Here is a 15,914-nt window from a genome sequence, read left to right on the forward strand (position 1 = left end):
ACAACCTTGGAAGGTTCCACGCGGAACCGTTATCTCTCCCCTCACAGACATCACCTCCCCATTACACACCTCCTCCGATCAATCGAGGAAGGGCGGGCCTTTCTTCTATTGTTTGGTTCCGCTAATTAATTGCGGAAAGATATTGCAAGGGAAAACTCCCTTACTGCAGTTTGTACAACCCAGCCACCTCGAACCAAGCTAGCTCCGCCTGACCGTATCGGCAATTCGTCATTGTCGCTAGCAACCTCCACACCTCCCATCTGAACCCCCGCGCAAACATCCCACCCTACGGAGCCCCTGATGTCCTTATTCGGTACGTCTCCGGAGGAGCCCTCGGCGGCGGCCTCCACCAAGAGGTCCAAGTCATCGCTTTTCGCGGACGACTCAGCTCGCGGGTCCCCATCGCTGTTTGCCGATGACGACGGTGACGATAGCTCATCGCCTTGGAACCAGACCAACACTGCGAAACGGGGTGCTCGTCGCGACCTTGTTCGAACTTTGCTGCCTGCGACGGATGTACCCGAAAGCTATGTTGACGCATACGACCTGATACTGAACAGTGGGGATAGGGTCGGTTCCGGTGTCGGGCTGACCTCTGTTCGGGAGATTCTTTCCAGCAGTGGACTGAGCGCATCGGATCAAGGCAAGATTCTGAATCTTGTTGTCTCTGCAGACCATGAGAGCTCGGGTGGGCTGGGTCGCGCCGAGTTCAATGTCTTGCTTGCGCTTGTGGGTCTTGGGCAGGAAGGCGAGGACTTATCATTTGATACGGTCGATGATCATCGCAAGAGTGAGTAGTGCGATTGCATACTTTATTGCTCTCTTCGTGATACAAATCTAACGAAATCTACTTGTAGAGCTTCCTCAGCCGAGAAGTGGCTTTCTAGACCGGCTTCGAAACCACGACTCCGCGGCTGCCGCTGAACCCGAACGACCGCAGACTCCTCCATCTCACCAAACCCCACTACAAGAACCCAACTCGGCACGGTCTCGGCAGTCTCGACGAGAATCATTGGGTGGACTAGATGCTGACCCATGGGGAAGCCCGGATCTTCATCGGGGTCACGATCACGGGCCGGCCGCAGTGGACCAGCGGCCCTACAATGGGTACGGAAGCCTGCGCTCTACCACCAACGCCTGGTCGAACAAAGCTGTGGAAGATGCAGCCCAGAGTGAAGCGATTCGGGAGCACACCAATGGCCGGACCGAGCCAGGACCCCCGAGCAGCTCTGGGTCTGGATGGGGTGGCCCTGTCAGGAGACCTTCTGAAGAGGCTCCATTTAGTGCTGCTCCCCGCCCGACTTTGAGTAGCTTTGCCCCCCCTGGAGACGATCCCAGCGACCTCACGCCTCGGCGCCGGTCGACTGGCGTTACTCGGACGACGAACCCCCAGATCGAGGAGACGGTCTCCATCAACCTTCTGCCCGAGAAGGAGGGCATGTTCATGTTCCAGCATCGCAATTATGAAGTCAAATCTGCACGAAGGGGTAGTACCGTTGTCCGTCGATACAGTGATTTTGTTTGGCTTCTGGATTGTCTTCAAAAACGCTTCCCCTTCCGGCAATTGCCCCTTCTCCCGCCGAAGCGAGTCTCAGGTACGTCTTACGCTGATTGAAGCGCTCCAAACTGCTTGCTCACCTTTATCAAGTGAATGGTACTCACCTTTCAGCGGACTCAAATTCTTTCCTGGAGAAGCGACGCCGTGGACTTATCAGATTTACCAATTCCCTCGTTCGCCATCCTGTGCTTGGCCAGGAACAGCTGGTGGTGATGTTCTTGACCGTGCCTACTGTGAGTAGCCCTGCAACTGAGATAGACAGAGAAGTAGCTCATACTGGTATAGGAACTCTCTGTCTGGCGCAAACAGGCCACCATTTCGGTTCAAGATGAATTCGCCGACCGCGTGCTTCCACCCGATCTCGAGGATTCATTGCCTTCCGACCTCAACGACACGCTCGACACGGTTCGCGGGGGAGTGCAACGGTCGGCTGAAATCTACATTAACTTATGCACGCTGCTTGAAAGACTTGCGAAGCGGAATGATGGATTGGCCGCTGACCATTTGCGATTCTCCTTGGCTTTGCAATCCCTGACCGAGGTCACCAAGGACACCTATTCAGTTGATACGAATGACGTTCCATCGCTCAATGTGGGTATTACTGCGACCGCACGACACCTGTCAACCAGTCAAAGTTTGCTGGAAGACGAAGCACGGGCATGGAGTGAAGGCGTGCTGGAGGATCTGAAACGGCAACGGGACTGCTTGGTGAGCGTCCGCGACATGTTCGATCGACGGGATCGTTATGCCCGTAACAATATCCCGCAGCTGGAGCGGCGCATTGAAACCAATGAACGTAAACTACAAGACCTTCGGGCACGACCGTCGGGCACCGTGAAGCCCGGCGAGACCGAGAAAGTGGAAGACTCAATTTTCAAGGTTCGTGATCACCCCCACTCTTACATATTGACCCATTCTGCCGTATTTCAGTGTGACTCACCTCGGTGATCGTGCAGGACAAGGAAAGCATCGTGCAGCAGCATGCACGTGGGGTATTCATCAAGGAATGTCTTCGTGACGAGCTTCTCCATTTCCAGCAGAGTCAGTACCATATTAGTCGATTGCACCAGGACTGGAGTCAAGAGCGGGTCAAGTATGCCGAACTGCAGGCGGACAATTGGCGACGACTCAGCGATGAAGTGGAAGGAATGCCGACGGGAGAGTAAAGTAAGCTTTCTGAGGCATTCGGGACATAGAACCTTTGTTGATTAGGCGCGGGTTCCGCCAGCCGAATCCTTTGGTCATTTGCTTTTTTTTTGTCCCCCTATCTCCATATTTTCCCCGCAAGTGTTTATTTCGACCCGGGTGCCAGTACCGTGTGGAGGGTTTGCAATTCAGCTGAGACACTGTACGTGTCGATGGTGGCTTATCGGGGTTTCTGTGTTGCATACTATTCCCATGTTCCCGATTCCCAATTTCCCCGATTCTCAATTCCCCCTTATTCGTGAAAACTATATTCGTCTTTCAATTGAATTGTTCAAGTATCTCGGTAACTGTATAGAGTCATGTGTACGTCTTTTTCCATAGCAAATCGGCATTTACCTCAAGCCCGATGACGTCCGGTTACGGGTCCGTGGTTCCAGAAGCTCCACATCGAATTGGTTAGTGGATACGGAATGGCGATATCAAGCCAATCACGCAATTGATCTGGAATGCCAGGGCTTGGCAATTCGCAGGGCTGGTCTTTTTCTGATCTTGGCCGCAAGCGTCCCGTATATTACAGACCGGGCGCATATGGATCGACAGGGTTTCCGCTTGATGTTGTTTTGCTATATAGTTTCCATACCTTGCAGCGATTTGATTGTTTAGGGTTCTCATTGCTTGGATATAGATCTCCCCAAGCCCTTTCTCCTCCCATTCTTTTAAAACTCAAAAAACCCGTGGAGGGTTCCTGTTTGCCAAGCGTGGGGCGTGCACCAAGTCTCGGCTGACGAATCCCGCTCTTGTCCAAGAAAGAACTTCTAGGCAAATCTCATCTTTCCTCTCGGCCAAGAGTCTTACCAAGACCTGTCGCGCCCGGTCATATTCCCTGGTTCTTGGTCTTGGTCTTGGTATTCTTGCTCGTATTCTTTTTCTCTTCTTCTTCCTTACTTCCTTCCTCCGGGAAACGGGCAATCTATCAATCGATCTGCCCAGCCATCCTCATTCTACCTCTCCGCTCCTCGCGCACGGCTACGCTCGGACTTCCACTCGGATTTGCATAGAACTGCAGTAACACCTCCGATCAAACCCAACCGGAGAGTTTCTACCAGTCGACGCGCGCGCAAGACCCTTCTTTCAGCCCTACAGGGCATTTAACGCCACCGCCCACTCTTTATTCCCAGAATCTTTCGCCAAGGCATGAGGAGCTACGTGAACCAGCGACGGTCGAGGCGGAAATCTATTCGGTAATTGAGTTCTCGTGGTCCGGGAGAAGCTCTGGAAAGGAGGAAACAGTACGAACTGAAAGAAATCAGAATTCAAAAAACCCCAAACACTTCTACACCCGACATTATCCCTAAATCCGTGACACTCGGTTTTACATTATGGCGTGGGACCATCTGGATATCGATAAGCCGCATTTGGCGTATATGATCTTGGGTGGTTTCACAGGCCTGTTCATGCTGTGCTCCCTGTTTGTCAAGGAGAAGCTCTACATTGGCGAAGCTACTGTCGCCACGCTTTGCGGTATTATCTTCGGACCGCATGCTGCCAATCTATTCGACCCCTCATCATGGGGAAATGTCGACAAAATCACCCTTGAGTGCTCGCGCATCGTTCTGGTCGTGCAATGTTTTGCCGTCGGAGTCGAGTTGCCCAAGGCGTACATGGAACGCCACTGGAGATCCGTTGTCTTTTTACTTCTCCCCGTCATGACCTGGGGCTGGCTGGTAACAAGTCTTTTCATCTGGTGGATGATCCCTCCGCTGAGCTGGCTTGAGAGCCTGGTATGCGCCGCGTGCGTCACGGCCACCGATCCGGTCTTGGCGTCTTCCGTCGTCGGTAAAGGCAAGTTCGCCAAGCGAGTCCCAAAACATTTGCGTGATATCTTGTCCGCGGAGTCCGGCTGTAACGACGGTATGGCTTTCCCGTTCATCTACCTATCTTTTTACATCTGGAAATACCGACCCGATGCCAATGAGGTGTCGCTCAATTGGTTCTGCATCACCATCCTCTATGAGTGCATCTTTGGTGCTATTTTCGGATTTGTCATCGGTTATCTGGCCCGCCATGCCATCAAGTTTGCTGAACGCAAGGGTCTAATTGATCGAGAGAGTTTCCTCGTATTTTACTTCGTTCTGGCAGTGTTCTGTGCAGGCTCCGGAAGTCTGCTGGGCATGGACGACCTACTAATCGGATTCTCTTGCGGAGTCGGATTTAGTAATGATGGTTGGTTCACGGAGAAAACCGAAGAAGCACATGTCTCCAACGTTATCGATTTGTTGCTCAATTTAGCCTACTTTGTCTACTTTGGAGCCATTATCCCATGGGAGGACTACAATGTTCCCGACCTCGGTATTGTCCCGTGGCGGTTGGTGGTTATTGCACTCCTGGTGATCTTCTTCCGTCGCATACCCATCATGTTACTGATGAAACCATTCATCCCCGATGTGAAAACCTGGCGTGAGGCTCTTTTTGCTGGGCACTTTGGCCCGATTGGTGTCGGTGCCATTTTTGCAGCAATTTTGGCTCGGGCTGAATTGGAGCAAGATAACACGCAGCCCTTGGAAGAGAGTAGTCTTCCGAAACCTGGAGCGGATAACTATTACGTAGTCCAGCTCATCTGGCCTATAACAACATTTATGGTCATTTCCTCCATTTTGGTGCATGGCTCGTCGATTGCTGTTTTCACTCTCGGCAAGCGTATCAACACCTTGACGGTCACGCTCTCCTATACCCAAGCCAACGAGGAGGGTCCTTCGTGGATGAACCGGCTGCCCCGTGTTTCTTCTCTGGCCAAGGGCTCCATGTCTTTCCGGAAGGCTGAAGATTCAGAAGAGGAGAAATTGCCGGAATATCCCCCTGGAACATTACCACCCATTGGTATGCCTGGAAACTTCCTTCGCCGGGTGCGTGAAGACGACACCGATGCCCAGACTAGCGACGCCGCGCGAAAGCCTATTCGTCGACGCCGCAAGAAGAGCCGTAAGCATAATGATGTCGGTGGACCTATTAGCCAATCTGCCATCATACCACAGAGACGACCTGAACAAGAGGCCTCCGAAGCGGAACAGGAAATGGAAGAGCGAGATGCTGTGGAACGTGGTGCTTCTCCTCCTAATGCTGAGCGGGAACGGTTCGGCCGTGAGCCAGAGCTTGAAGTGTACCAAGAGGGTCATAATCTAGTCATTGAAGACGAAGAAGGCAATGTGCTCAAGACTGAGGATACCCGCAATCTCTCCCCTGAACAACAGTCAGAGCTAATTGAGGAACAACGCCGACGACTCGAGAGCGACAGGACTGGCGAGTTCGCGCATTCTCAGAGTCAGCCTCACGAGAAGGACGAGGGCGAGGAGATCAAGCACACTGTTGATGACAAGATTGGTCACCCAGGCGAAAAGGCCCGCAACAAGTGGACTTCCTGGACCGGTCTTGGAAAAGCCCGGGGCAAAGATAAAGAAGAAACCAAGCCTACGGCTGACGCTCCAGCGAAACCTAAGCATCGGTCTGCCCATGCCTATCAATTTGGTAATACTATCATTGTTGAGGACGAGGATGGTGAAGTAATCAAGAAGTACACTATTCCTTCTGGGGACAAGCCTGCCAAGCAGAAGCCGAAGCCTGAAGAGCAACCTGGCCCCGCAAACCCGGCTCCAATTCGTCGCGGTCTCACTCGCATGGGTACTTGGCTCGGCAGGGAAGAGGAAGGAGAGGCATCCGGCCAGAAGAAACAGAAGCCTGCTCCTAGAACCGAAACCGATGACTGGACCACTGATGATGGTCTGCGATTCACTTTGGCTCAGAGCTCGGATGTCGACTCTAAAGGTATCGGCCACAAGGGCCGCCGTATGAACAAGCACGAATTCTTCCAGCAAATCAAGGGCTTGGATGCCAAGGGTCGTCGGGACGTGGTCCAACAAACGGACGCACCTTCTCCCGTCAAAGAAGTTGCCAAGGAGGAAGCCAAGAAGGAAGAAAAGACGGAGCGTCGTCTGTCTGCGGTCGCTGCAGCTGTTGCCACTGACACAATCCCCGAGACCGAGGAAGAACTCGATTCCGAGTCTGTCACCGACAGTCAGCTCAGCAGCGAGGAGGAAACCGACACCGAGCGGCCAAATGTGGCCGCCTCTGTGGCCAAATGGACTCGCGGAACCTCTGCTCAAGAACGTCGCAGCAACCTCAGCCCTGCACCGCCTCGTGCCCGTCTTCGCCGTGACTCTGACGATGACGGTACTGAGCGTATCCCTCCATCGGCCCTGCGTCAAGCTGCCGGTCTGACCGCTCCACCTCGTGAGAGGGACGATGATACGGGTGAAACCCCAGCTGAGCGTCGCCGTCGTCTCGCAGCCCTTGGGCACGGCGGTGACACCGACTCTGAATCAGATGACGACGAAGCTGTTGAAGAAGACTCCGACAGCGAAGACGATGGTGAACCTCGCCTGATCCCACCAACTGGCGACGTTCAGTCCACCAACAAGCCCCGAGCATCTGACCCAACCAGCCCTAGTGGTGAACAATCCTCCAGCTCTGGCTCAGGCTCCATGTCTCGACACACTCCAGGCCACCGTCCACGAGTATCCTGGGGAGGTGAAAAGGGTCGCTAGACTCTCTTTTTTGTTTTGCATGACTGTTTCTTTCTCTTTGCTCTGTAAATGATCTGTGATGCTTACGGATGTCTTAAATTCCATCCAGTACTTTAAACATCAAGTTTTGAACATACCTTTTGCTTTTGGTACGATTCATGTATCTTTCCTCATTACTATGCATGGTGTCGGCCCTTTGGGGCATAATTGTCAGAAGAACGAAGTGATTTATGCTCGTGGACATGGACATGAACATGAACATGATGCCTAAACTTTATTTCTTATAGTTGATATTGCTAGAAGCGGTTCATAAACATTTGAATACATTGACTTTGTGAATGATAACTGGTTTCAAATATGGGTCATAGTCCTCTTAACCTTGGTACCTGACGTTCTTAGCTTGCCGAGTTTAAAGTGATATACCGATAGAATACTCCTTCGTCCGAAGACCCAGGTGTTCAAACGTTGACAATTCCAGCGGGCGGCTCAGTGACGATCTACTCATCCGCTAGATTACTGCTTTTGACTTCATGATTTTTTATGTCGTATTCAATATCTAAAGATTTCTAAAAATTCGTTACACCATATTTATAAAATAAGTCTAGTTTGTCTCCGCGACATTGTAAACCAGCTTCTCGCCGCTGACCTTGTCGTTCTTGAGCAGCTCCAAACCATCAAGAACTCCCCGCAGACCACCAGGGTTCACCTTAGGAGTGTGTACCTTGATTTTACCCGCAGCCAAGAGTGGCTCGGCGATCTTCCACCATCCAATAGCGAACTCCTTGTTCTCAGGCTGAGCGGGCCAGAACCGGCCAAACTTGTCGAAAGCTTCGCCAACCGCAGTGTATCCTAGAGTCATGTGGTTGTTCACGTTCTCCCGCTTAACACCAACGGCAAGCAAGGCAGTGTAATCACCACCAGTGGTGGACATCGCCTCACCGCAGTACTGCGCACTGCTTTCAATCGAGATGGTATCGAGAACAAGCTTGAGCTTGTCGTCGGTGGCCGCACGAATAGCGGCCGCGGAGTTGGGATCCTTGTAGTCGAAGACCTCGTCGGCACCGAGGCTCTTGACGAGATCGAAGTTGCGGGGGGAGCAGGTTGTGTAGACCTTGTAGCCGGACAGCTTAGCGAACTGAATAGCCAGGGCTCCGGTCGCGGTCGAGCCGCCGTAGATAAGGAGGGGCTCGGGTGTCTTAAGGGGCTCGGTGGGCAGGGCCAACTTCAAGGTTTGGTAAAGCGATTGGCCGACAGTGGTGATGCCGACACCGAGGGTGGCAGCTTGCTGGAAGCTCAGGTTGTCGGGAATGTGCATCTGGAGATCTCCCTTTGCGACAATGTACTCGGCGAAAGCACCATCTTCCAATTGATTGACGTTTCCACCGTGGACAAAACCGCAGATGCGATCTCCCTTCTTAAATGGCTTCTTGACGTCCTTGCCGACCTCAACGACTACACCAGCATAGTCGCAGCCGATCAGAGCATTCGGTGGGGATACGTAGAGAACGTGCTTCCAGTCGGTTGGGTTCAGAGCGACGGCCTCGGTTTTGATGAGGATATATTCGTCACGGAGAGTGGGCAGTGGGCGGTCGGTCACAAGGCCCGCAACCTGGGGAGCTGTGACGACGACGGCTTTTTGTGTGGTCATTATGGCTGTTTAAGTTATATATATCGGAAGGAGAAAGACAGAAATGGTTATAACAACATGTGTTTGCCAGGGGGTTGTGGAAATATATAGTCGTGAGCTTGGAGAAAAAACTCAATCCAATCCAATGGAAAACGACGGAAACTTAGCAAGCAACGATTTAGTGTTTAGTTTCTTCATCATTACACCCATATACAATCGACGCTAAGCCCGAATAAGGGGGCACTAGCTGCAAGCGGTTTAGACGCCGCGCCAACAACCAATAACGTTGAATCTTCGCGCTAGGATATATGGAGTCACCCGAGAAAAAGAAGCTTAATAATGAAATCATCACTTCTGCCGAGGTTCAATTGGGATTATAAATCACTTTCCTTTTGCTCAAGGCCAATGTGGAGACCGCATTCTCGAAATATCTACAGGTCACGTGGTCATACGAAAACTACTTACGTCATATCAGCCTCAATATCATTCTACATTTCTACTCTGGAGCTTTCATATTTTAGTCAACCCAATCCCGTTGATGGATAGCAGAGAACTTCATTTCAATACAGCACAGATCATAGGACTACAGTCCACCTTCGGGCCAATGAGTCAAGGCTGGCATTGTACCAAACTGTCTCTATTCGACGCACTGGTTCCACATCTATGGTTTGAATCAAATCATGAATCGACACACGTGCACACTAGGTACGCGGGGCCTCTATGTCACGCCATACGGTATTAGAGGCAACGTGAAAACGAAAAATATTTTTCAATTATAAATATTCCAATCAAGCGAAGCTGTGCTTCTTGACCGTCACATCCCACTCAGCCTTGACTTCCTTATAGAATGCATCGTCGGTAAGCAGATCCCATGCAGTCAGAGCCAGCATAGTTCCCTGCTTGAGTGCGCGGTAGTATGCCTCTTCGGTACCCGTGGCCGCAGTGAAAGTTTGATGATGGACAGAAGTTCCAATGGGACAAGGGACAGCGTAATATGCGTGAATACCCGGGCACTCATATGTGACATTACCTATGCCGAGTTAGGAGGAAATCCAAACTTGATCTGTGAAAAATGATTTTCTTACCAAAGTCTGTGGAGCCAGGCTCGATCCTGTGAATGAAAGGTATAGTCTTCAGGCCTTCAACGCTGTTTGTGATATCTGCATAGCGATTGCAAAGGCTCTCAGTAACGAGGGTATCAGTGTACATGTTACCCCTAGAAGATATTAGCTCTGTAATAAGATCAGAGGGAAATTTGAGAACGCACTCAGTGATAGTCACAGTACATCCAGTAGCTATGGCAGCAGCCTCAAAGCAAGCAAGAACGCGCTTTGAAAGGGCCTGGAGCTTACCCCGGGTGGGGCTGCGAGCTATCCAAACAGTCTTAGTGTAGTGTCCAATGGTGTTGGGCACGGTGGGTCCTTCAAGAACGACACCGTGAATTCTCTCCTCGGGAAGAGTTTGCTGTCTCAAAAGAGCAATGTTGTTATACGCGGCCACGGCGGCATCGAACGCATTAATACCAAGGTGAGGGCATGCGGAGGCGTGGGTAGCCTTTCCGTGGAACTCCACGACCCACCGAAGCATGGCCAAGGAGGAAGCACCTCCGATTCCGGTGATACTATCCTCAATTGCATTTGGCACAATTTGAGTGGGAGGCACGGGGTGTCTGCCGCACGTTAGTGGATGATTACTGCAGGGTAGATTTCGATACTTACGCCATGACAGCGGCATCGACGCCCTTAAGAGCTCCAGCACTACACAGAACAGCCTTGCCACCCTGGTTCTCCTCCGCGGGACATCCAAGAAGCTGTACACGACCCTTGATACCGTTCTGCTTGATGGCGGCCGTAACGCCGAGGAAAGCGGCGATACTTGAAGCGGCGATCAGGTGGTGGCCACATCCGTGACCAACGCCGGGGAGAGCATCGTATTCTGCGTTGATGCTGACAACTCTCCCACCCTGGCCGTAGAGAACCTCAAAGGCAGTCTCGACGCCATAGGCTTTCCGGGTGACCTGGAATCCTTGATTTTCGAGGTACTTGCAAATAGTATCATGGGCAATGTACTCCTCAAACGCGATCTCGGGGTTATCATAGATCTGTGCCCAAGTTAGCATATATAGATGGGAGTGGTTGTATAGTTTATCACACACATGCTTAATGACCTTTTGCAGATCGGTGGAAGCGGCTCCAACCGAAGACTCGACGATTTCTTGGATGGCCTTCAGCCTATCAATACCCGTTTGAGGGCTCACGTTGGAGGAGTCAGCAATGGAACCCATGTTTATGGTTGAGTAATCTTTGATGTTTTGGACGTTTTGGCGAGTTTATCTGCGAATCGATGAGAATGAGAGAAGACATGTTAGATGGGATAGACCGCATTCTTATAGAGTTGAAGTTTTCCTTTACCCTAAGCACTGAGTCATGGATTCATGAAGTCCATACTCTGTCTTCGCCCAAGTCATCGTATAGACTATCGCAGCCTGGTTGTCACTTCGCCAAATGTCACAGAGCTTCGGCTAAGAGCAGCCAATGAATGTTAACAATCCTTTATCTGGTGGCGTTATCGTCCCTTATCGTGCAACATCGGCTATATAACCAAACTAACAAGCCCGCACTTGTGTTCTGTTTGCGCCTTGATTTGTTTTTTATGCATAATCATCTCTCTTGTACATAAAATTGAAGTTTTGACCAATCGGTTGTCAGCGTGCGACTCCTTTTACTTGTTTCCCCCTCACAAACAGCCGAACTCGCGAGCCCCATGTCTGGCCTGAACGGGCCACGCAGTAGAAGTGGTAGGTTAGCTGATATTGGTTATTAGCGCTATCGAACACGCTCTGATCAACTTCTCGCTTATCAGGATGCTGGACATGCCGATCTCGGAAGGTCAAGTGCGATGAAATTCGACCCAAGTGCGACAAATGCACCAAGCGAAACAGAGAATGCGATTATGAACCCCGGAAAAGAGCCCCTCGGGGAAGCGGCCAGGGACCCCGCAGCATCCACCTCGCGATGTACTCCAAATCTAAGGCGATTGCGACCGCTCCTGCAACAAGTCGTTCGCCAGCATCCCCGCTCATTGAGCCAGAAGCTAACTTGCCCTATGGAATTAAGGCTGCGGATTGGCCACTCCCTCTCACAACTACAGATCGCCGAGCACTTGATCATTACGCCGCTCATATTGTTCCTCGTATGATCTTGAAAACGGCTAGATGGTCAACATACTCATACGTGTTGTTTATGTGCGCGAAACATGAGCTATTAGCTCATCTAGTCACCGCGTTCGCCGTGAGAGATATGGCAAAGGAGAATGACAATGAGCTGCTTACCGTAGCGATGGAACACTACCAGAAGGCGCTGTCGCTCTTCATCGAGCATCTCTCCGCCCCATACGCGACCGGGTGGATTACATTTCCAGCTCTATGGTTGTTCATCGTCTATGAGCAAACATATGGAGATGACCCTAATGTACTGCGAACGCATCTTCGGGGGGTGCGAGAGATTATTATTACTCACGGAGCCGCAATCCTGCCGGGCTCCTTGCATGAGGAAGCTAATGTAGATCGAGAAGATCCACCAAGATACCTGGTCCCACCGCAAATGATCGATCGAATGGCATTGTGGACTATCCACCATGACGCTAAAGCATCTACATTTGGCCTTGGGGCTAGTATAGTGTCCTTATTAGATGAGAAGTATCCTGGAGCTATAGCGAAGATCTGTAAAAGCTCTACTAATGCGCTGCAAGATGCATGGGGCTCGGATTATCCAGCGCAGGAGGAGATATGGGACATGCAGATTGAAATACTCTTTGGCTTTACACATGATGCCACAATGCTACGATATGAATTGTCCGACATCGAGAGAAAACCTGGTCCCATAGACCCAGGCAAGTTACTTTTGTTCAGCCGGAAATTGAAGCAGTTACAGGAGGTATGTCTTATTTTAAATTGATGTCTCTCGACGATAACTGATGTGCTACAGAGGACATCCAACTTATGTTCCACAGCTTTGTCGCGCAGGATTGAAAGAAGCGATATACTCTCAAACACATGCGTAACGGCTGCAGAGATCCTCGGCCTAGTCATACGACATGATAAGATATTATATGAAAACCGGTTATCGTCAGTCGTTTCCCAAGTTCTGCAAATTTGTCACAGTATCTACGAGTACGAGGGGGACGGGTATCTATGGCGAGCCGCGTGGCCAATGTTCGTGGCTGCGTTTGAAACAAAAGACCCGATACATCAGGCCTGGATTCTAGAAAGATTTGCCGCTCTTCAATCTGCTGGGCAGAATATGCGACGAGCTCATGATTTACTCAAGGCTGTGTTTACGGATATGAGATTCAATACACAGCCTGTAGATTATCTGACCTGGATACGGGATGAACGATTCCCAGGTTTTGTTATATGAGATGATTGGATTACGATTATGAACAAATAAATGACATTCAACCCAATCAAATCCTTTTGAATCCAGAGCGCAGACATATGACATTACCATTATAGTGTCAAAGAGATGAGGCTTTATTAGTGGACTTTAAGTTCTGGCAATTCATGCTATTGCCGAGTTAGTGTAGCCGAACTCGAGAATATCGGCTTTTTCAACCAATCAACCTATTTCATCGAGTATATTCACCCAAAAATAAAAATTATCAACATTGCCACATATTCGCACAACTTTATCAAGGCAAATAGCGGCTAGACCCTCGCAACGCCTTGACCAAGATCTTCCTATGCGCCACAGATAACAGCTACCAACTCTCTGGGATAGTTTTCCGCTATCTTTACATCTTCACCCCAGAGTCTTTTGATAAGATGGGAAACTATTAGAAGATAGGGAAACGTAACGGGATACCTAGCTGGGCACTGGAGCGAACCTTCAAGTTCGATTCAAGTGGTATAAAGCAAAGTACCAGGAACATGGATACAATCAACAAATTACTACAAACCATTAGTCTTTAACCTTGGAATTGACTTTATATTCGACAAAAAATCATTGAACTATCCTTCATCATGGACATAGAGTCCAAGAAAACTGCCCTCAAGGCCCCAACCGTCAATGTAGATGAGGACACCGGCACGATTAAAAGTGTACAGATTGAACTACACAGAGTGTTAAGAAAAATTGATACGCGGTAAGGAAAACATTGCGCTACGCCATATGCTCAGAGCTAACATGGAAAAGATTCCTACCAATTCTCGCTTTCTGCTACTTTTGCAATTCCTTGACAAAACTTCGTTGGGATACACAGCTCTGCTGGGTATTCGTGCCGATACAGTACGCATATTAATCCACCTTTGCATAGATGCATGATATCCTCGGTCACAACTGATAATTTATAGCATCTTGTTGGCGATGAATATTCATGGATCAATTCGATCTTCTACTTTGGATATTTCCTGTGGTCATTTCCTACATCTTGCTTAATTGTCCGGGTTCCCCTAGGAAAGTACCTTGCATTTGTGGTGTAAGCCATTTGACAAATACCCACATGCGTGACTAGTTATAATGACGTACTACGCAGCGTTGCTTGGGGTGCTGTGCTCGCCTGTCATGCGGCATGTCATAATTATGCCGGCTTCATGGTTGCCCGCTTCCTCCTCGGTATAATGGAGTCTTCCGTCGCACCGGGATTCAGCTTCCTTACTGGAAAGTTCTACAAGAGAGAGGAACAACCCCTTAGGTACGTTTACTTTCAAATCAGATCTCTCTGCATTCAAGTAACAATTAAGTTAGACATGGAATTTGGTATCTGGTATGTATTTGAAATGGCACAATGGCACTTGAAGATTACTCATACGTTGGAACAGGGCAACAGTTTCGCCGGCCTTATCGGCGGTGTCCTCGCATACGGAATTGGACACATCAACGCCAAACTATATTCATGGCAATACCTCTTCATCATCCTCTGCTCGGCAACATCTGCCTGCGGAATCGCTCTGTTCTGGCTCCTCCCAGATGGACCTGATACCGCCTGGTTCCTTTCGCCAATGGAACGTGTCACTGCTGTTGAACGTACTAAAGATGCATACCAGACTACTGGGTCGAAGGAATTTCAGATGTATCAAGTTTGGGAAGCGTTGAAGGATCCTCAATCTTGGCTTCTCTCTTTGAATATGCTTGGTTGTATGCTTGTTAACTCTGGATTGAGTGCGGTAAGCATGAGTTGAATCTGAAGGGTTGAGATTGGGGCTAATTGAGTACAGTTCACGGGTATCATCATTGCTGGCTTTGGTTACGCTGGTTTGCAGGCTTTGTTGTATCAAATGCCTGCTTCTGCGGTGCAGATCGGTTTGGTCCTTATAACCTCGCTTTGCGGTAGCTACATTCCGAATTGCAGGTGCATCATGCTCGCCATTTTGTCTTTGATTAGGTACTTACTTACCACTAGCCCCGATACCATTACGAACTAACGTACTTTAGTATTATCGGAGTTCTCTTGGTGTATCTTCTCGATGATAGTCACACCCAAGCAAAGCTATTTGGCGCATCAATCATGGGAGCATTTGCCTGCATTCTGCCGATCAGCATGTCGACGGTGTCGTCTAACATTTCTGGGAGTGCTAAAAAGACCACTGTCAGCGCTATGCTGTTTCTTTCTTACTGCATTGGCAACATTATCAATCCTCAGGTTTTCTTGACAAGGGAGGAGCCCAAGTATCCGGTAAGCAAGATCAACCCCTCGTATGGGTTTTGGTAGCTGATTTGCGGAAATTATAGACTGGTATCAAGGTTTGTCTTACTGGTCTCTCTCTTGGGTTCGTTAGTGCCGTTGGCCTTCGATTTTATTTGCAACACTGTAATACCCTTGCGAAGGTTAGCTACGAACCAGAGGGCAGCGAAGTCGTTGATCAGTATCAGGACAGGACTGACAGAGAAATCCCGGGTTTTATCTATCTGCTTTAGAAAATCTTCGACAGAGGTACTGCGTTTCGTGTTTTGGTAGGCATAATGTTTATTTGTTGTACAGTCTAAATGACAATCTAACAACCTTATTT

At 49.8% G+C, this 15,914-nt stretch overlaps 6 protein-coding genes across 6 annotated transcripts; 4 read left to right on the forward strand and 2 right to left on the reverse strand.

Annotated features, from left to right (window-relative positions):
- Window positions 1-300: 300 nt before the first annotated feature.
- mvp1 (sorting nexin Mvp1) lies at window positions 301-2,724 on the forward strand (the record flags this gene model as incomplete). The annotated part of the gene is made up of 5 exons (XM_057114601.1): window positions 301-790; window positions 858-1,595; window positions 1,649-1,791; window positions 1,844-2,437; window positions 2,515-2,724. 5 exons carry the CDS (start codon window positions 301-303, stop codon window positions 2,722-2,724), a joined length of 2,175 nt encoding a protein of 724 aa, XP_056974741.1.
- A 1,359-nt stretch (window positions 2,725-4,083) lies between these two features.
- Window positions 4,084-7,302, forward strand: N7484_004182 (Na+/H+ antiporter Nha1; the record flags this gene model as incomplete). The annotated part of the gene is made up of 1 exon (XM_057114602.1): window positions 4,084-7,302. One exon carries the CDS (start codon window positions 4,084-4,086, stop codon window positions 7,300-7,302), a length of 3,219 nt encoding a protein of 1,072 aa, XP_056974742.1.
- Window positions 7,303-7,882: 580 nt separating this feature from the next.
- N7484_004183 (zinc-binding alcohol dehydrogenase family protein) lies at window positions 7,883-8,929 on the reverse strand (the record flags this gene model as incomplete). Its single annotated transcript, XM_057114603.1, has 1 exon — window positions 7,883-8,929. The coding sequence occupies one exon, from the start codon at window positions 8,927-8,929 to the stop codon at window positions 7,883-7,885; it is 1,047 nt and encodes a 348-aa protein (XP_056974743.1).
- Window positions 8,930-9,696: 767 nt separating this feature from the next.
- Window positions 9,697-11,192, reverse strand: N7484_004184 (M20 family metallopeptidase; the record flags this gene model as incomplete). Its single annotated transcript, XM_057114604.1, has 5 exons — window positions 9,697-9,938; window positions 9,994-10,124; window positions 10,176-10,577; window positions 10,627-11,009; window positions 11,064-11,192. 5 exons carry the CDS (start codon window positions 11,190-11,192, stop codon window positions 9,697-9,699), a joined length of 1,287 nt encoding a protein of 428 aa, XP_056974744.1.
- Window positions 11,193-11,922: 730 nt separating this feature from the next.
- On the forward strand, window positions 11,923-12,864 carry N7484_004185 (uncharacterized protein; the record flags this gene model as incomplete). Its single annotated transcript, XM_057114605.1, has 1 exon — window positions 11,923-12,864. One exon carries the CDS (start codon window positions 11,923-11,925, stop codon window positions 12,862-12,864), a length of 942 nt encoding a protein of 313 aa, XP_056974745.1.
- Window positions 12,865-14,091: 1,227 nt separating this feature from the next.
- Window positions 14,092-15,822, forward strand: N7484_004186 (uncharacterized protein; the record flags this gene model as incomplete). The annotated part of the gene is made up of 6 exons (XM_057114606.1): window positions 14,092-14,193; window positions 14,259-14,383; window positions 14,441-15,071; window positions 15,123-15,289; window positions 15,340-15,580; window positions 15,637-15,822. The coding sequence occupies 6 exons, from the start codon at window positions 14,092-14,094 to the stop codon at window positions 15,820-15,822; spliced, it is 1,452 nt and encodes a 483-aa protein (XP_056974746.1).
- Window positions 15,823-15,914: the final 92 nt, after the last annotated feature.

Source organism: Penicillium longicatenatum (assembly GCF_028827895.1).
Source record: "Penicillium longicatenatum strain IBT 33135 chromosome Unknown contig_2_segment0_segment0, whole genome shotgun sequence".
Classification (NCBI taxonomy): domain Eukaryota; kingdom Fungi; phylum Ascomycota; class Eurotiomycetes; order Eurotiales; family Aspergillaceae; genus Penicillium; species Penicillium longicatenatum.